General features: G+C 38.7%; 2 protein-coding genes across 3 annotated transcripts in view; both read left to right on the top strand.

Moving 5' to 3' along the window:
- The first annotated feature begins 87 nt into the window (after window positions 1-87).
- kansl2 (KAT8 regulatory NSL complex subunit 2) lies at window positions 88-11,975 on the top strand. Of its 2 annotated transcripts, none has more exons than XM_038309399.1 (10): window positions 88-209; window positions 6,722-6,978; window positions 7,079-7,251; window positions 7,369-7,483; window positions 7,680-7,843; window positions 7,931-8,094; window positions 8,621-8,717; window positions 9,242-9,495; window positions 10,964-11,170; window positions 11,754-11,975. In XM_038309399.1, exons 2-10 carry the CDS (start codon window positions 6,728-6,730, stop codon window positions 11,841-11,843), a joined length of 1,515 nt encoding a protein of 504 aa, XP_038165327.1. In that variant the 5' UTR covers window positions 88-209; window positions 6,722-6,727; the 3' UTR covers window positions 11,844-11,975. The 2 variants fall into 2 exon arrangements, with proteins under 2 accessions (XP_038165327.1, XP_038165326.1); XM_038309398.1 differs by having other exon boundaries at window positions 7,079-7,281.
- A 2,983-nt stretch (window positions 11,976-14,958) lies between these two features.
- Window positions 14,959-20,050, top strand: part of nckap5l (NCK-associated protein 5-like) — a 56,216-nt gene continuing 51,124 nt past the window's right edge. Inside the window, exon 1 of the mRNA XM_038309302.1 lies at window positions 14,959-15,136. The gene's annotated coding sequence lies outside the window, so the exon portion shown is untranslated. The remainder of the gene's footprint in view (window positions 15,137-20,050) is intronic.

Raw genomic sequence — 20,050 nt, 5'->3', positions numbered from 1 at the left:
CGTGCTTGACTTTTTTGTGGGGAGAAGAAAGTGAGTTGGCAACAATTTAAGTGGCAGTTGAATGAGCCAATGAGAACCTTGATGCGTTTTTTTTATTCTGGCCAATTGGCGCCCAGATTGGGCGAGGCTACACAGAGGCAGTCGTAAAGATCTGGGAATTCGGTTCATTGTACTTCGGGACTCGTCGTCGGCGCCATCGTTATTGGAAGGTAAGCAGTTTTAAAGTTACAAAGAAGGCTCTGCCTACAGCACAGGTTCTATATGCGTTTTACGATTCAACCCCCAGGGTGTAATTGTTTGGCCGTAGTTGAAAGGGCAGTTGTTTTTGCTTCGAAGCTATCAAAATGTAGCAGTTAGCCACGATGCTAAAAGCCAGACAAAGATGGCGACTCTTCAACCGAAACGGTGACGCTGTAAGGAGGCGGATTAAAGCCTGTAGCGCGCGTATTTGGATTCCTGAAACGGCACTTTAATTTTTTATCACGATAAATGTCTTTAATATTTTATTTTCTTCAAATAATAGACCAATTAAGGTCACTTTTATATAATAAAGATACGAATGGGAAATGGTTCCGCTTTAGAATTAACTGGGTCTACAACTGAGAATAACTGCGGGTAAAAACGACTTCTAACTGGCTATTTTTACGAAATGACTAACGTATTTCGAAATATGTTCGATTTAAATATATTTCCAGCCAAATATTGGCCCTAATCAGTTGTGTTTGAGCCTATGTATGGCGCATACCAGTTTGCTGAAGGTCTGTATTTGGAGGTCCGCGGATTACAGCAGTCCCACAGCCCAGCAAACACATGGCGACAAGGAAAAATGGACTGGAGGTTGTGGTGTTTAGCGCTCATTAAGAAAATGGGGGTGATCACAACCGACACAATTTTCTGTAGATTTTATTTTACTGACTTCATAATATGTCCAAGTAGGGCTGGACGATATAGAAAAAAAGCTTATCGAAAAAAAATGCATATTGATCGATATCGATAATTATTGAAAAGATTTGAAACCATATTTTATGCGCAGCTCTGCCTGGACTTTTTATGATATTGCTAAATGATTTAATTTTAATAAAGAACACAAACACAGACTTCCAATTAAATAATTATTTAACAAACTTTTTTAACCATAACAGAATTGTTTTAAAGCTAGTGTGTAATAATTACAGGGATATACAGTCAGAAATTTAATATATTATACATAACTGTTATTTATCATCATCTATGAGCTCAGCCTCTTGACCTTAATATTTGCGTTGCCTTAGAATTCGTTATTTATAATTACATAGGAGCGGGTCTCGCAGCCATGGAGGCAGACATCTTTGCGCTACGGCAGCGCAGAGCCAACAAACTAGCGATTGCGAGATCGCCTATTACGCTCGAAAGTAACTACGGCAAGTTGAGAGAGATGAACTGAGACGGTACTGAACAATATACCCTACACAGACTAATAAAATACTATCTGTAGAATTATCTATGTAAACAAACCTCATCACTTGAGAAGGTAGGTGATGCGGACGTCGTGGAAGACATTTTGTCCCGTAACACTCGCCGTACTGTTGGGGGGGAGATGTTCATGTTGCTGCAGTCTGGACGTTAGATGTCGCTGAAAATTACACACTGTAGCTTTAAAGAAAAATAACTTAAGAGACCTGAGTTATGTTATTAAATACTGATAAAGAATAAACTAAAGTGACCAGAAAAGTGACCAAAATAAATATAACAAATACATAAATAGCCTATTTGGGTGGGAATAGTACACCACCAGCTTGTGGTAATTAAAAGATTGTAGGACTAGGCTACCATGTAAACTCCACTCAACAAGAACAAAAACCCAAATCAACTCACCCTTTAGCCTAACATTTCTATGGGGTATTTTTTCTCACCCCTATTCTTCTAGAGGTGCTGCTGGCACCTCGTTACGGTTCAGCTTAGTTTCCTGCTTTAACCTGAGTTATTACTTTGAAGTTGATGGCACCTCAGCATTTTTCTCTGGATTGTTAGAACTATGTGGGAAAAGGTGGGAATGGTGCCTGCTGCTCTTATAAATAGTGGTGTTTCAATGCTGTTGTCAGAGATGGCTGTGATCACCGCGCAAGTCAGTGAGCTCATCAGGAGTCTGCGGAAGAAAGGCTGGACGACTTCGTCCATCGCCAAACATCTGGAGACGAGTGGGATTGAAGCTTCATTGGGCACTATTCGACGTCATTGCCGAGGTTCTCCTGTGAAGAAGCAAATCAGAAAGCCACGAAAACTGACCAGTCAGGTGTTGGAAATAATTGACACGATCCTGAGACAAGATGACACGCTGCCGGCAAGGAAAGTGAGATCGCTTCTACAACGAAGGCACAACATTACGATAGGGTTATGCACAATGAGAAAGGCCCTGAAGGAACTTGGCTGGAGTTTTGGGAAGCCCAGATTTACTCCAATGACCCAGGAAAAAAAAAAAGAACTGGAAATTCTTCTGGCCGAGAGATCAGCGCAGTTGGCCGAGAGATCAGCGCAGCTGACTCAGAAAACAATACAGCTTGCAGCAGTGTCTGAGCGAGTAGCCGAGAGGGATGCCGCGATTGTCCGTTTGAAAGAGGAGAACGAAAAGCTCAAACAGGACATTGAAGGCCTCAGAACGACCAGCCACTTGGGTAACCACAGAGGGGGACTGGACATTTTACAGGAGGTGAGAGCTGGGATTGGAGAAATTCAGGCGACTTTACGTGAACAGTCAAGGGATTTCACACCTGAGAGACCAATGCCCAGATGCACATCGACACTTGTAAAAGAGTCGTCCACCTTGCAGATGTCAGAAGTTCCTAGTCAACACGCAGATGTGACTTTGCGTGATGTTACCCCCGAAGACCTCGCTAGGATACACAACCAGAGCTACGGCCAGGTGGGCAGATACGGATGCCTGCTCTTCAGGTCCATCATCACAGAGGAACATTACATGGCCTGGAGCAAAACCACCAACTGGGATGGGGTGAAGGGAAAGCGAGCGCTGCCGCAAAATGTCAGAGACTTTGTGGTTTCAACACTGCAGCAAAAGTTTCCTGATATGGGAAAGAGTGACATGAAGGACTGCATTGATAAGATCAACGAATTTCTCCGCACAACACGCAAATCATCCCAACGACTTTTAATGTAAACCTGTTCAGCATTCATCACAATAAACACATTTTCTCTCATGCACTTTGTCCACTTTGTATTGTTTTAAAGCCTAATCTGAAATATAGAAATATAGCTATTGTAGGACTGTAGTTACCATCTCCATCAGGCACAGCCTTATGAATTCATTAAAATGCAGGCCTGGTGTTTGTCACCACGCAGTGCACAGTAACGATGAAATTAGCGAAATGTTTCACAGCAGTTTACCTTATAATTTACTTTTTGTTAAATATTCAAATATTTAGACTTTAAACTAGCAGACAGGTTTTACAGCCTAATCAATAGAAAAATAACGACAAATGACTTCAGCAAGTTATTCAGATGTGACACGGTTGTTTTACACACAATTTACGTGTTTCCCGGATTCAGTTGAGAGGGTCTTAGTGCTAAAATCTTCTTAAGTACATTCTTTTGGCTTCTTCCTGTGTTTTGAAGAAAAATTACCTTTCTCTTAAAAAAAAAAAAAAAACAGAAGGGGACAATTGGCCTGGTCACACGGTTACATAACAATTAAATATAGAAATATAGCTATTGTAGGACTGTAGTTAACATCTTCATCAGGCACAGCCTGATGAATTCATTAAAATGCAGGCCTGGTGTTTGTCACTATGCAGGGCACAGTAACGATCACCTTAGCATTCAGAGTTGACGCGGTTGTTTAACAGACAGTTTACTCTCTTGTTCTCTGACAATAGCATTCAAGCACCACTATTTACAGTAATAGCGACATTCCTGCATTAAGTGGTTTGCTTAATTAATTGGCCGAGTAGGGTAATCTCTTGCATTTGATAAAACTTCTGTTAAAATCAGACAAACCAGAACAAGAGCAAGGAGGAGCACACATGAGCTGATCTAAATAAAAGAAAGAATAAATTACGTGAAGATTAATAAGTTACGTGTCAAACAGCATAATAGGCTAGTATCTGTAAAATATATAAATAAGTTAAATAAGTTATTGTACAATTTTTGATATCATAGGCCATCAAGTGATTAAAAAAAATAGAAAAACATTTAAGGCAACAATAACCAATTCAGCCACAGCTGGGACTGAACCCTCAACCTTTTGCACTGCAAAATCTGGCAAATCTCTACGTTTTAACCAGTCAGTGAGTTATGGATGTTTTAAAATGTTGGATGGGTGGACAATTGGTCCGAAATTGGAGTCCAATCGCAGCTCAAGTAGGACATTACAAGGAAAGGAGACTTATGTCCTCTGAAAGCCACTGCTGTTTTCACCTCAAAGGAGCTTTTCATTGGACTAACTATGCGGTTTGTTGGCTATATCAGCAGGTTAATAACAAGTACTGTATTATGATATTAAAATAGGTATTTATTTAAATTTTATTATCATGTTTAATCAGACCTCAAATTTTATATTTAGTTAAGAGTGAGATCGTTAATTTTCAGAGGCGCGGATGACTTGACCCTCGAAGAGAAATCTTTTTCTCCTGACTTCTATAAGAAAATCAAAGTCAGGATTTTCTCTGACTGACAGCCCTGTGGCTGCAAGGCTATCAGTCAGAGCTGCAGCACTGGGGCCTCCAGGGCACCGTCCTGTCTCCATTTCTCTTCACCCTCTACACCTTCACCTTGTGGGCTGTGTGTCTGAGGGGAATCAGCTGGAGTACCAGTCAGTCATCATAGACTTTGTGGACTGTTGTGAGAAAAAACACCTGTGTTTAAACCCCAGTTAGACCAAGGCGATGGTGATCGACTTCAGGAGACGACCCCCGTGTGAACATTCAGGGGCAGGACATAGAAACTGTGGAGAGTTTGAAATACCTGGGTGTTCACGTCAATAAGAAAGCTGACTGGACACATAACACCATAATAATAATTGGAAATAACTATCCAACATTTTAACTTTTCGTAAAAAATGTATTTTTCCCCCTACATACAGAAATCAATACTAACAAAGTATTTAAAGATAATAATTTAATATGTCGGTTCTTTGCTTTTGTACATAACAAACCGCTAATTGTTTAAAATTAATTCAGAATTATTTGGGTTATCCATAAGTACTGAACTTTGCTGAATCGAGCCACAAAACTACTGTAAATAGAAGTTTCAGTAGGGTTAAACAAGCGCACCCTTTCCGAGGCTGTCGTTCTATTGGCTGGAAAGGTTGCTAGGCGACGATCCAACTGCAATGCGAGAGAGAGCAAAAAAAATCTGCAAACAGAGCCTACGGGTTTGCGAGCGTATCTGAGACTCGTGCAGAGCGCGGTTTGTGCGTGAAGAGAAGGAGGCGGCAAGCAAGAGGAGAAAATATCTGTGCAAGAAGCATTAAATCTGAGAGAAGAAACAGATTTGAGAGAGAGCGCATGTTTTGAGTGTGAGCATTATAAGTTTTGAGTGCAAGAAGATGAAATTCTTTTCTCAAATTGAAATTATGTGCTCTTGCATTATGGCAGGATAATTCTCCCATACATGTGCTCTGTGTTGTGGTTTGAGAGGGCGGCGCTTTGTGACGGCGTGCCTGGGTCCGCAATTGCGATTAGTTGGGAGGAAGTAGTGACTAGCATAAACCTACATGCTAGGCTACAATGAGAAGGAAGGAAAACTGCTTTTCTTTATCGAACTTTTATTGACCCTCTTTTTTTCTATTGCGCCACACGTCTATCGATCGATATATATCGTTATTGAATTATCGCCCAGCCCTATGTCCAAGTCAAATATAAATGGTTTTAACTTTAGTTGAACAGAGACAGAAGTGGGGGGTCTGCACAGATCAGATTACCCTGCCTAATCGGAGCCTCCATATGCAGGAAAAATGAACATGGGGAGAAAAAAAATGGGATCAGAGATGATAAATTCCAATGCAAACAGTGTGACCAATATCTGACAGGGCCCCGACCCAGCACTAAAATGGTGGTATCTGTGAGTACTGAGAGCCAAAATTTTATTCCACTATTGTCCACTTTGTATTGGCCTTTTTCCTGCTTCACAAAGCTAGACAGCAGCTTGACAAAGCCATGATGGCAATTATTTTATATCCAAGTATGATATATATATATATACACACACACACGCACCTCAATTTCAAACAGATGGTATCGGTATTGACCGATACTTCACAGCCAGGTTTTGAGTATTGGTATCAGGGACAAAAAAAATGGCATTAGTGCAACACTGCATAAAACATTCACACATCTGGTCATCAATTTGATGCATAAGACCAAAGCTCACCTCATTAAACGGTACCCACTTTGTGATAAAGCTTGTGTTCCTTATGATGTTTTATTGGTAGATTGATGCCATCCTAGTTGGACTGCAACCTCTATAGCCTCCTACACAACTCACTGTAATTCTGGGTGTATTCCGAAACCTCTTCAACTGACCTAGCATAGACTTAATCAACAATCCAAGCTATAGTGGCACCCTAGTCGGTTCACCATTTTTTCCCCCAACCACGTTGGGTAGATGATTCGCTTTTGACAATCTGTGTGTTAAGTCCTGATTTACATTTTTTGATTTTGAATTTTTTGTACCATTTTGTTGTTTGTTTTCATGCTGAGAGTATCATAAAATGGTTTCCTTTTTTCTTTAGATTGAAATGAACAGAATACGAATACATGTTTTGCCCTCGAGTCGTAACCGGGTGACTCAAACGGCCCGGCCTCAGGAGCCCCAGGCCTGCTCCTTCACCCAACGACCATGTTCACAGCCTCGTCTGGAGGGCTTCGAGTTCTGTATCAAGCACATTCTGGAGGACAAAAACGCACCATACAAACAATGTAGCTATGTCTCTGCAAAGAATGGCAAGCGCTGTCCCAAACCTGCTCCTAAGGCAGAGAGGAAAGACGGGTATGTCAAAGATCACGTTCCATCTTCTTAGGTGCTGACTGATTCCCAAACTAAACCCTTTCAATGTATTGTGCCTTCTTATGTGTTTTTCCTCCTGCAGGGTGACGTTCTGTGCTGAACATGCTCGTCGGAATGCGATGGCTCTACGAGCTCAGATGAGAAAGGCTTCCTCGGGCCCGACTCCAGAGGCTTTGTTATCCCAGCTTAGCTGCTCCAGTCGATCTGAGACGCACAGTCTGGACGGAGGAAACTCTGAGGCCAGCCGCATTTTAGGTAAAACCTTTAGTGCGAATTCATACAAAGGTGCAGACATTACTTTAGGATCTTAAATAAAATTTGGATGCGGTATGTTTTACATATTTGGTCATCTAATCTGTCCTTGTGTTGCAGATGAAGAAAGTCTGAGTGAAGAGGAGCAGAGCCCCCTGGTGTTGGACCAGACCTGGAGAGGAGATCCAGACAGTGAGGCTGATAGTGTCGACAGCGATCATGAAGATCCACTGAAGTAAGACAAATAATTCAGATGTGTTTTGGTTATCTAACTTGTACTTAAAAACAATATTAAGAGCATTATTGTACAAGGCTCTTAACCTTAACGAAGGAAGAAAAACAAACAATTTGACTTTACAAGTACAGCATGTTTAATGTTTTTTAACTTGTGTACTGACATATGAATAATTTGTTACTGTTTTGTGTTGCAGACATGCAGGGGTTTACACAGCAGAGGAAGTGGCACTGATCACCAGAGAAAAGCTCATCAGGCTACAGTCACTCTATATTGACCAGTTTAAACGTCTTCAGCATCTGCTTAAGGAGAAAAAGCGCAGATATTTGCAAAACCGTAAACTGGAGCATGAAACTTTAGGTAAAAAACAGGCAACCAATTTCAGCATTTGAAGGAATGCAATCATTTGGTGTCCTTTCATAAGCTCTATTTTGTTTTTGATGACAGGAAGTAGTTTGTTAACAGGGCCCGAAGGTCTTTCTATCAAGGAGAGGGAGAACCTGAAGAAACTCAAGGCTCTGCGTCGATACCGTCGTCGATACGGTGTAGAAGCCCTCCTGCATCGACAGCTCAGGGAGAGGAGGCAGGCTATGACAGAAGGAGCCTCTCAGGTAAACAAATCATTACACGCAAACTGGGGAAGGCAACCATGCCTGAACCTGGAACGATGTGCTCTACACAAGGAGTTCAGTGGCTCTGAGGGTTCATGTATGACTCAGGATTTTAGCATCCTTTAAGAGAAAGTAAAGGCTTTCTGTCAGTGCAAATTCATTCTTTAAAAAAAGGTTTATCTGTTACATTTTTCAAACATTTATTTAATGTTTATCAACAGGCAAAAAGCTTCTTCACAATAAAATGAAAGTTTTTTTAGTATCTCATCTTTTCTGGTGACTTGGATAATTTGAAAATTTTTCAATACCTGAAGTTTATTTTTAATGTGTAAGGTGGAGACAATCAATGGGCGTGTTGGTTCCTACATCCTTATAATCCATTTTCTTTATAGAAGCTTATTTTGATCAGAAGTTCATGGTTAGCAGGAGGAGCTAAAATCTTGGTTTATTTTACTTTTTTGTGCCTTTTCTCTTATTGTTTTTTTGTTCAGTTTCATTATTTTGTCTTCTGATATTTTTCTTGTAGCTCCACATGAGAGCAGTGAGTGAAATATGCATAGCCTTCATCGATGGAGTCCGATGTACTAATCCCAGCCTCCCGATGGCCAGACACTGTCTCTCTCGTATCCTTCAGTTTTCATATAGAGTACAACTGTTCAGACTGCTTCAGCTGTGCTTTGCAGTGTCTTGTGTTTCTGTGTAATTAACCCCACATCTGTGAAGTCAAACTAGAGAGCTGCACCCCCCTCCTTTCTTTTCTCTCCTTCTTTTGGCTCAGATCAGAAGCAGCAGCTTGCAGTAGCTGTTAGTTTTTTTAAAAGGGAGCCTAAATAAAACCTTCCCATGGTCTGTTGATTTTTCCCAAGATAAAAGGGATTCATCAATTCAGTTGGAAGGAACATTTTCTAAATTTATATTTTTATATTTAGGAAAAAGTATATTGTATAATATAAGTACTTATTGTATTTAAGATCACATTAAAATGCAATGTTTTCTCTTTAAACTACAATACTCCTACTAGAGTTAAGTCAAATAAAAGCTTGTATTGCTGATTTAGGTTTTTTGTTTTGTTTTTTTTCTGGTTTGTTATTCTTAAACGTGTCTCTATGTAAATTTAGCTGATTGTCCTTAATGATGCGGCTCTCAGACATCTGCCAGGACAGCAATCAGGTGCTTTTTAAAATCTGCCCGGGTCTGAAAGATGCTCCATGCGACCGTACTGTCCACATGGGTCAATCCGATGATCCTCGCTGTCCGCTCCACCTCACCCTGCCGCCACCCATGTACCAGCCTGAGCAGGAACCTCCACCACCGGAGCACTTTACCCCCACCAGCAAAGATATGTACCTGAGTGCAGCAGAGCTTCAGCCCACTGAGAGCCTCCCCCTGGAGTTCAGCGACGTATGTAGCACTCACTGGGTTACAAGCCTATGATCTTTTTTTAACAAGTTTTTTAGTGAGGAATGGATGACTGATCAATAACAACCCTTATTACAGCTTGGGAAACTGCTCATAAAATTTTTTTTTTTCCCAGGAAGCAGAATGGGAAAGTAGGAACGTTCAAAATCTGACGAACTGAGTTAAAATAAACCTATGACATTACACTTCACCTACACTTCTCATCGCCTGATTGAAACATGTCTAATTCGCATTTTCTTTTTTCAACATTTTAAAAGTTCGCTTTAAGTTCGCATGACGTTTGTATGGAAACATGGCAGAAAGGCCTTAGAGGCCATTATTCAGCTTTTCTGCACCAGCTGCCGCAGTGCAACCAGATCTCATCAGGTTTTCCAGAGCTATATTATAAAATAGCTTTTATTGATAATGTATTTGGGTAAATTATAGTGTGACACGTGTCAGATCTCCACATTTTTAACAATACACCCCCAGTTAACAAGCAGCTTCCATTTTTACCTCAGTAGCAACCATTGCCCTCAACTAGATGAGCTTAAAGAGCAGAGATAAGATGAAAGCAAAACGGGTTGTATACAAAACATTTTTAATGTGGGAAAAAAATAATTAACAAATGATTCCTGGTGCATTTTACAGTTAGATACTTAATGGAGAAAACTTTTAACATTCCTTCAAGTGCAACAATAACCCCATGTTTGGAAGCATGGCTAAAGGTACGCTTCCTTTCAGAGCGTCTGATCTTTCTTTGAATGATAGATCTACATCTCTGTTGGTAGGGGCTTAAAATTGTTTCACATATTTTATTCTATTTATCAATCCTAAGTTAAAAATTTTTTGAGAAAATCTTATATTTTGTATCCAGTCAATATTTAATGCAGCCTGCATGTTAACACTATGATGCCAAAGAAACCAGCTGATCAATAAATGGTGAGATCAATGAACTCAAACTCGTTAATGGAAAACCAACATCCCTAAATCTAACAATGTTGGTTTCCTTAAAAAATAAAGTAGGACATCACCCCCATATTGTTAAAGTACATCTGTTGTCCCTCAGCTGCAAACATCTGGTCGCTTTAGCTAAAGCACAGTACAAAGAGCAGTTTTCTGCAGGATTTTAACTCTACGCAGGTTCACCTGGTATGAGAGTTCACTTTGCTAATTGTTCTAATCTGAAACTAGTCTTATCAAATGTATGCTTATTTTCAAATGTATTTAGTTTGCATCATAAATACTTAATCTGCAAATAAATTTTTATTGCTATATTTTGCATTGGGCTAATCCTTAAAATCCTCAAGTCTATTTTGTTTGGGCAGTAGGGGGCAATGGCGAGTTGTTGACCTGTGCTACTATGTTTACAGTCATTCACCATATTTGACACTTTGAACATGGACTTTTTGATGCATGTACTTGTTTTATTTTCACATATAAAGTCTTGATAAAGTGTGTGTTTTTGAAGGACCTGGATGTGGAAGGGGACGGGATGCAGGGCCCTCCTTCCCCTTTGCAGTTTGACACGGCCCTCGCCTTGGAGGACCAGACCATCAGAGCCATTGCTGAGGCTCCAATGGACATCTTAACAGGAGAAGACCCAGACCAGGTGGACCTGGACACCTCGGGGCAGGAGCTTTCAGAACGAGATGTGGATGGCATCATGGATGATCAGGTCAAATATTAGTTTCAAGTTAGACTGGTGCACTGTGATCTTTAGTAGTTACCATATTTTTCTGTCAATAAAACAAGACAAAAGCATTTTCCCCCTTCTCTTTGACTATTCAGTTATTAGCTTTTATCATTTGTGTTGTCTGTGAAATGCAATGCATCCTGGAAAAGACGGATAATCTAAATCTGTTCAAAATTTCCATTTTGCATTAGAGTGTAGCTGTTGAAGAACAATAGAAAAAAAAAATCCATAGTGCACACAAACTACTCTTCAACTATCATCTGCTTTTGGCATTAAGATGATAGACCAGACCTGCTTTCTAACCTTCTCTTTTAAGGTTCTTGGTTCTAAAATATCTCATTGTTTCCTCTGAAGTGCGTATTTAGGAACTGTTTTCTCTTTGATTCATGATCCAAAGTTAGAAGACAAGCTGAATTGTGGTTCATTTTAAGGGCTGCTCTGATGGAGAAAATTAACATTAAAAAATGTTTAGTCCATCTTAGTTCAGCTATCAGATGTATGCAAATGTTTTTCCGTTCTTGTAACTCCCTAAAAAATGTGCTGAGTCATCTTTTCCTCCCCTCAGGCGGTGTCGGACGTAGGTGGAGGAGAAGACGACGCTACTGACAGTTCAGTGCAAGACGTGGCCATGGTAGCAGCTGATGCTCCTCGATGAACCTGCTCCACAAACTGCCTTGTTTCTTTTATTAGGTTAAGCATACCGATCATTCGGTAATCTAAAATACCTGATGGTACTTATGTGTTTGTTTGATGAAATAAATGATAGGTGAGGAATGAAGCACAAACAGCTCCCTGTGTTTCTCTGCATACTTTGGTAACAACTGATCTTTTCAGACTGATAAGACATAATGATTCCTCCTGAATCTTCAAATGGTTTGAAGCACTGGTACATCACTGCTGTGGTCCTTACAACTTTCTATAGAGCAGCAAGAAATAAAAAAGCTGAATTCTTTAATAATGCAAGTTTTACCTAACAGTCACACCACAATCCTAATTTATCTCATCAGCTGCAGTTCTGGTAAGCTATCATAAGGGCTGCAGCTATGCGACAGAGCTAGTGCTGGTTGATTAAGCATGGAAATGTTTTAATTACACAGCCTCTGTTACAGGATGTAGCTGCTGACTTCACTGAGCTCTTCTAGAAAAGTGCATTAATCACAATAACTGAAAATTAGATGATACATTTTTGAAGGTTATGAGGGGGCAATGAAGATGACTAGTTACTTAAAAGTTATGTCATTGAAATGTGGATGTCAGTTACCCTGAGAGACCCAAGGATCTCCTCAATGCAATGATTCAGTTTCAACAACTCCTAAAATAAAACAATATTTCAAAAAATAGCCTTGGATATAAACAGAGACAATTACCTTTATAGGAAAGTTAATACATATTTATTTGCATCAGTTGAAACTACTCAGCATCTTACCATTTTGGATTTTACAAGCTTTCTACTTAAAAACTGAACGCTACCTTCCCTGGTTTAAGTCTGCTTTAGGTCATTTTTTTCTGATGACTTCAATGATTTAAATATTTATCACCAGCATCCAACTTTCAGATTTTTTTTGGGCCAAAACCATCCCGTGATTTATGGTGATTTTTAAGATCTATTTTCCTAATGGAGTCGGATTAAAAAGCATCTGATTTGATAATCATGTGAGATGCTGTGGTATGATCTTAAATGTTGCTTTTGATCTTTTTGGTCAAGTCTAATCAATTACATTTTTTTTTTTGCCTTGGTTGTCTTTGACATTAAATCCAGTTAATCCGAAACAGTTATGTGACAAAAAAAAAGAAAAGCTAGACTGTTAATATTCTGAGGCAGAGCTAGATGAGGGACCATGGCCACCCCCCATTTTTTATTTCCACAGGTGTCGAGTAACAAAATGCAAATACCTTGTTATCTTAAGTAGAATTTTTGGCTATTTATACTTACGTGGAGTACTAATTTTTTAGACAACTTTTTATATCTATGTCCTTACATTTTAAAAATAGTCGCACTAGTTTAGTTTCATTTAAGCTCATTTCCGTTATGGCCAGTTGGTAGAAAAAAATAAATTTTTCCTGTATTACTTTTATACTCTTAAGTAGTTAAAAAAAAATGTACTTTTAGACTTGAGTAAAAAGCTTCAGTTGATACCGTAACTTCTACAAAAGTGTTTTTAAACAGTAAAAACTATACTTCTACTTGTTTAATTAACACTAATACTTATGATACTTTGTTTATTACCATGCATGCCATTCACTCTCTGGAACATGTAGTTCCTCTCCACGCCAGATGGTGGCAGCAGTGATACCATCACATTGAATATCCTATGCTGACATAGTTAATATTTGAAGCAGAAACTTAAACACAGAAATTAATTAATCAAACTCTGTTTAAAACAAAGATATATGATAGGGATTTATCTTTTAAGAATTAGTTTACCATGTTTTATCTGTGACCGTTTGCAGTCGTCAAGGAGTTTCCTGTGTAATTAAGGATGAAGAATTACTTTACCATTTTAACTTCTATATAATGTAGAGCCATAGATTAATTTAAACAGCACAGATGTATAAATATCTGAATTGTTTAATCTGTAAGGGCCTCATGAAAATCTAGTCTTTTCTTTAGATATTTATTGGGAAATATAGATGTGCTTCATTTATTTTCCTGTTGGTTCATTATGATCTATAGATTGACCTCAAACTGGTTTCAGCACCTATTAGTTTTCAGCCACCTTTCACTGCTCAACAGTCCCTCCCTGCCAACACCATTACATTTTTCTGGAACTGCCTCAGTATGTAGTGTCTGATATATTTGACTTAATTGCTGTTTGTGTTAAAAGAAAGACCCAATCAATTAGAAGTGTAAAGATGTGTTTTACCTGATAAACTAATCTTTTTATTATGGGGATTAAAACTTTAGGGCAGCATGTAGGGAAAAAAGTGGTTTAAAAGTGGAGCCTTTAATAACTCCACCTAATTTATAACTCCCTACTAGATGATAAATGCCAAATTATTTAACTTTTTTGTTACACGATTTATATTTGAACAAGTTTATTGCATATCTGGATGTCAAAATATGTCAAAAACATAAGCCAGATTCATGTCCATTTAATTCTGGATTTCTGAAATAAATAAAAAAAAAAGGATGCAGGAATGTGTACTCTGATCCAACTCTTGACCCACTTAAAGTTTGTAGGTTTACAGTGAAGCTCTGTCTGGTACGGAAGAGTATTAGGTCCACTTAAAAAAAAAAAAAAAAGGTTACCAGATTTTTTGATTTTATTTCAGTATAATATGAGGGAAAAAAACAAATTTTTTCTCAAAATTATGACTTTGATCTCAGAATTCTGACTTTTTTTCTCAGAATTCAAACTTTAATCTCAGAATTCCGACTTCAATCTCAGAATTCCGACTTAAATCTCAGGATTCCAACTTTAATGTCAGAATTCCGACTTTTTTCTCAGAATTCTGACTTTGATCTAAGAATTCTGAATTTTTTTCTCAGGATTCTGACTTTGATCTCAGAATTCCAACTCTAATCTCAGAATTCTAACCTTAATCTCGGGATTCCGACTTTAATCTCAGAATTCCGACTTTTTTCTCAAAATTCTGAGTTTGATCTCAGAATTCTGACTTTCTTCCCATATTAAACTGAAATAAAATGTAAAAATATTTTTTTGTTTTTTTTTTTTTCCAGTGGCCCTAATCCTCTTCCGTAGTCTGTAGCCACCTTAAAGCCGGGGAGAAAATGGGGCGGGTTTGGCAGTTTTCACGCAATGACATCATTTTTCCTCCGACCCAAACACGGAACACATCTCCGAGGCAGAGGAGGGGACAGCAGCCGCTGGCTGCAGAGGAGCGCCGCTGCGACAATGAGCACAAGCCGCCTTTAAACACCAACATTCTGGGTTTGTTCGTCCTGATCGGCCATGATCCGCTGGAGACCCGCTTCTACCGAATGAGGTGAGTCTGCAATGGGAAGGAAAAGGCAGCTTATGTGTGGAAAAAGGTTCGCCTGACCGTGATTTGCGAGAAAAAAGCCTTTGCGAATTATATCCTGGTCCAACGTCATGATATTTTATCATGACTGTTTATCAATAACCGTCTTGTTGTGTTTCTCCTGTTAGTGGCTGAAGGTTTAGGGCGTTTCAGCTCTGCTGTGGAGGAGACTCAGTGTTTGGGTCTGCAGGCCCGGTCCTTAAAGAGAAAATGCTAAATTTTTACCAACACTTTCACTAATAATCGGTTGTAATCAGTTTGTTTGCATCTTGTATGATTTATTTAGCTTGGAACCAGAGAAAGAGGAACATGAGGAAGGAACTGGTGCTTGTTCTGCTTCCATCCTGCGGAGAGGAAAGGCAGCTTATTTATGATGGAAATCAGCTGCGCCTGTGATGATGGCAGCTCCTGCAGGCAGTGATGGTCCATAGTCAGAAGAAGGACATTTCTAATAGAACTCACGACTTGAGCAACAGTGAATGACTCCAATTAAATTTAGATTCATTTCTAAGAACAAAAAAATTTGCTGTAATTTCACTTCCATCTTGTGCAGGGGTGCCTCCAAAAGCTTTTTAAAGGGGCAGACAGTTTGGGGGCCACCAAAATGCAAAGTCGTCCCAGCATATTTAACCGGGGCCAGATGAGTTGTTTAACAGCGTTTTCTCTAAACTTGATATTCTTTTTAAAAAGAAATGCACATTGTGATCCTCCAACTAAAGCGGAGTTTGTCCAGCGTCATAATTTCAAAAACAGTGGTACAAGGAGAATTTTAGACATTTTATGTGTAGTTTTATTTGTGAAAACTCACAGCTGTGCCAGAAATCACTTGTGAACCCTGAAAGAAAAGAGAAATCCGAGGTGGTTCACCTTTATGAGATCAGGGTGGAGGTGTTTTGTAAAAGAGGAGGCATGTCTGTCCAGGGAGTTGCGCCCTCTGGTGGTGGTAGTGGTACATTTTAAGATTTTGTTTTGAGGATTCCTTTGGCATGGATGTAGTTTCTTGTAATGAAATGACACACTTCTTCACATTTCGCCATGTTGTAACCGCAAACCCATGTCGTTTTTCCGGATGACATGTGATCGACCAACACAGAGTAGTGCACGCTATTTGCATCCGGCCCTCCTGAATCAGTTCCTCATAGGAAACTCTTCTGCTTTTTTTTTTTTTTTCTTTTTTTTTTTTAAAGGAAAAATAGCTCAAAATCATATTAGTTAGAGTTTATCTGTGAACCTCAGATTATAAAATGGATTCTGGACTTTAGGACACAGAAAAACATGGTTTCATCTAAACCTTTTAAATTAAAGCTCTGGTTCTGCGTTGTTGTTCTGGTGCACCTCTGCCTCCTAGTGGAGATCATTTCTCCAGAGTCTATCAGGTCTTCTTGCCGTATTGCCCTGCATTTAGCTTCAGCCATCACTTCTAATCAGCTGTTCCTGCAATTTTTGAATGTTTTTCTTTTTCTCAATGCCTTATTTCCTTGCCCTCCGTATTAAAACCCAAACCTGTACAGTTTCTCATCTGAGCCATGGATTGCTGCAGCTCCTCCAGAGTTCTCTGTCCTCTTGGCATCCTCTTTGATTAATAATCTCCTTACTTGATGCCTGTACCACAAAGCGAGCTCAACGCAGCAGGATTACTCCCAGCCTATCCAGTTTAACAAAACCAAAACAATGGCAATCAGGATCAGCAGCAATACCAAGCTGGTTATAAACTCACTAACTTAATCCAGCTTGAACTGATAATGAATCTATGAACGCACACGTATAAAGGGGCGGGTTCAAGGTAGCAGACCAATTACAACCATGAGTGCAGAAGGGAGAGTGCTGTATTTCTCCCATTAAAAAAAAAAACAACTAATCCTGCAGAAATACGAAGAGAGGAAACAAAGGCTAAGTGAAAAGTCATGGCGGCTGCATGAAAGAGACATGAAATAGTGCAGCAAAGGATCGCTGACTGCGTAAACACGGAAGTCACACATCAGTGTCATTTAACGCAGCCTGCATCCCAATCGCTGTACTGCATGACTGCATATTCATCCTGTGTCCCTCAGGAGGGAAGAGGATTTGGGAGCAGAAAAACATAAAAAAAAACATAATTTCATCTGGTTTGTTCAGTTTTTCATTCAAAAATGTATTTGGTTATGATAAAGCTGGAAGCTGATGCCAAAACTTCTGACATCATATTAATGTATATGCGCACAACCACACATAGACTTGCTTGCAGAGAGGAGTTTATGAAAGTTTCTTAAATTTTAATGGTGATAACATTAAATTAAACAGATTTCTAATATGGAAAAATAAAACAGTATCTGTTCCAAATTTAAGCATCAGAATCAGATAAAGTGAAGAGATTTGAATCCCTAGAAAACAATCAATGATATTTAAACATTGACTCATCAGTGTCCTTTTGAATGTCAAAACTTTATGGAATAAATAAATTTCTTCTGCTAGTAGAGATCACTTTTTATTGCCTTTTATTTAAGTAGGCTAATTAGAACATAAAAAGATATGATGTATAGAAAATTTAAGTTGTTTAGCGGATTAATGGTGATTAATCGATTATTGAAATAATCAACTAATTTGGAGTATAGAGACTCTAAAACCTGTTTTTAGCTGACAGAGCAACCCATTTAGAGCAGTAATTATACCAAGATTATGAAAATACACAAACATTTTGCATTTAAGATAAAAAAAAAACAAAATGAACTTTTTTGTCTGTCCACATGCTTTATCCAGAACTCCTTAAGTGGAAACGTTTTAGTTTAGCCTGGTTTAATTTCGTAAAAAAATTCTTTAAGGAAGGTTTATTATCTTATTATTAATTGATTAATTAAAAAATAAATAGCCAGATTAATTGATTTGCAAAATAATCGTTGGTTGCAGCCCTAGTTAAATTATCTTAATTTAAATAGGTCTATTTGACCAATCTGTATTTATAAGAGCCGATCTCTCTGTTGATTTTTAAAGATCTTGTTTTCAGTAGTGAGTTTTTCACTAAAATGGATTCAAATGAACAATAAGTGTAATTTATGGTCGTAAGGAATAAAAACTCAACTTGTAGACATCAGAATTTTCTGAGCCGGTGTGTCTGGTCGGGTCGGGTCTGTGTTCCTGCTCGGTGCTTTTCCAAAGCTGCTTTTCTTTAATCAGGACAGCATGTTTTCTGAATGGTTCCCTGTCACGAGGAGCGGATTGTTCCTTGTTTGTTTTCACTTCATAAAGGCTTTTATCACCGCTAACACATGTGTTCGTAATGCCAATAATATCTGGGCCAATCAGAGCTTAAACCGGGTTTAAAGCGTCTACGGAATAGTTGTGGAGTTATTAAAGAGTCTGTTTTTTGTTCTGAGCTCAATGATCTCTGCACCGCTGGTCTGACGCCAGAGATGTGCTCATGCTGTTTTCATTGTCTTGTCGTTTTTTTTCTCTTTTTTTGTTTCTGAACAGAGAGCGAGTTTGACTTGAAGGAACGAGGGTGGGATGAATGTTTGAACCTCTCAGCTCGCAGAGATGGGACGAGTTTAGGCTGTAAAATATTTAGCTTTCACTGAAGATCTGCAGAAACGTTGGATTAATTTTTTAGTGTATGCTGGCTGCCTTATCCTCGTTTAATTCTGGTCCTTTCTAGATTTGATGCTGATTTCTTGTTGCAGTTTGCTGTTTTTGGCAGCTGCTGATAAACTCAGTTTATTGTGGACGACATCTGCAAATACCAAATATAAGAAACGGCTCTTTTTTAAACAAACGCTGCATTGTTTGAACCTGGTTTGTTTTATTTAGTATAAACAAAAATATTTCATCTGTGACTCTCCATTGCATTCATGTCGGATGGATTAAAACAAATTGGAGCAATAATGATGCAGGAAAAACTGGAATTTATTCTCCTGCTGATGGGGATACTTTGCAGCTGGTATTGCGGGTTACTAATGAGAGGAAAAAAATTCAACTTTTCACCTTTCATTCAGTAACATTTTTATCAACAGGGCAACATATATTTATAATTTAACTAACTACTCCTGATGTAGTTATTGTTGATGGTTGAGGAAGTGCTAAACAGAAGAATGAGGCACATTAGAGCAAAATGTAAGCAGGTAAAAAGGGAGAAAATTCAGATTCTTTTTAATACAGAGATTTGTTGGGATATTTTATGTGTTTCAGGGTTTGTTTGTGTTTTGTTTGAAATGTGCAGCATAAGTTCATAGGAGCTCCTTCTGCTTAAGGACAGTTATTTTTAGCTCAACAGATAACATGCTATGATGTATGGAAGGTAATAACAGCGATTTTACGACGTAGAAGCTGCATGGAGGCAGTCAGTAGACAGAGCTTTACCCGGTAAAGGAGGGTTTATCCAAACGTGTCTTTGAGCCGACCTGCATATAATAACTAAACAATGCTTTGGGTTGATGATATGTTTGCATTCGTGCACAATAGTAACCATCTAAAAACAACTTGGTGATAAAGTCTCCATCTCAATTCTACAGAAAAACCTGAAAGCGCAGAAGTGGGTAGTAGCTGGTGAGATTTGCATAGTTGCATTTAATAAACATTTTCAAAGGAATTTTCTTGCATCATACTTCCTACTTTTACATAAGTAATATTCTTGTGAAGTATCACTTCTCGTAGTTCGGTAGAATCTCTGGTTACTCGTTCCACTGTAAATAACCTGAGCCGTTCAGAGATCAGGTGATAAAACTATAAACAAAAGACATTGGCAGTGGGGAAAAAATATTTAGAAAAGGATTTCTTCAGCATAGATTTGTATATTTGTGACAATTTTTTTTTTTTTTATTCTAGCCTTTAAAATATCAGATCTTTCCCATAATGTCTGTCTGACTACATAATTGGTAAACATTAAATCAGACAATATGATTCAACAAG

Source organism: Cyprinodon tularosa, unplaced genomic scaffold (assembly GCF_016077235.1).
Source record: "Cyprinodon tularosa strain WSP-4 unplaced genomic scaffold, ASM1607723v1 ctg66, whole genome shotgun sequence".
Lineage (NCBI taxonomy): Eukaryota > Metazoa > Chordata > Actinopteri > Cyprinodontiformes > Cyprinodontidae > Cyprinodon > Cyprinodon tularosa.
Note: the sequence above shows the minus strand (reverse complement) of the source record. Positions and strands in the feature narration are given on the sequence as shown.

What these genes read in the sequence shown, in the direction of transcription:
- kansl2 (XM_038309398.1), top strand. Translation starts at nt 6,728, where the DNA reads ATGAACAGAATACGAATACATGTTTTGCCCTCGAGTCGTAACCGGGTG. An exon ending in TAGTGCGAATTCATACAAAG is followed by an intron (nt 7,282 to 7,368) that starts GTGCAGACATTA and finishes CTTGTGTTGCAG; the next exon opens with ATGAAGAAAGTCTGAGTGAA. An exon ending in TCCCCCTGGAGTTCAGCGAC is followed by an intron (nt 9,496 to 10,963) that starts GTATGTAGCACT and finishes GTGTTTTTGAAG; the next exon opens with GACCTGGATGTGGAAGGGGA.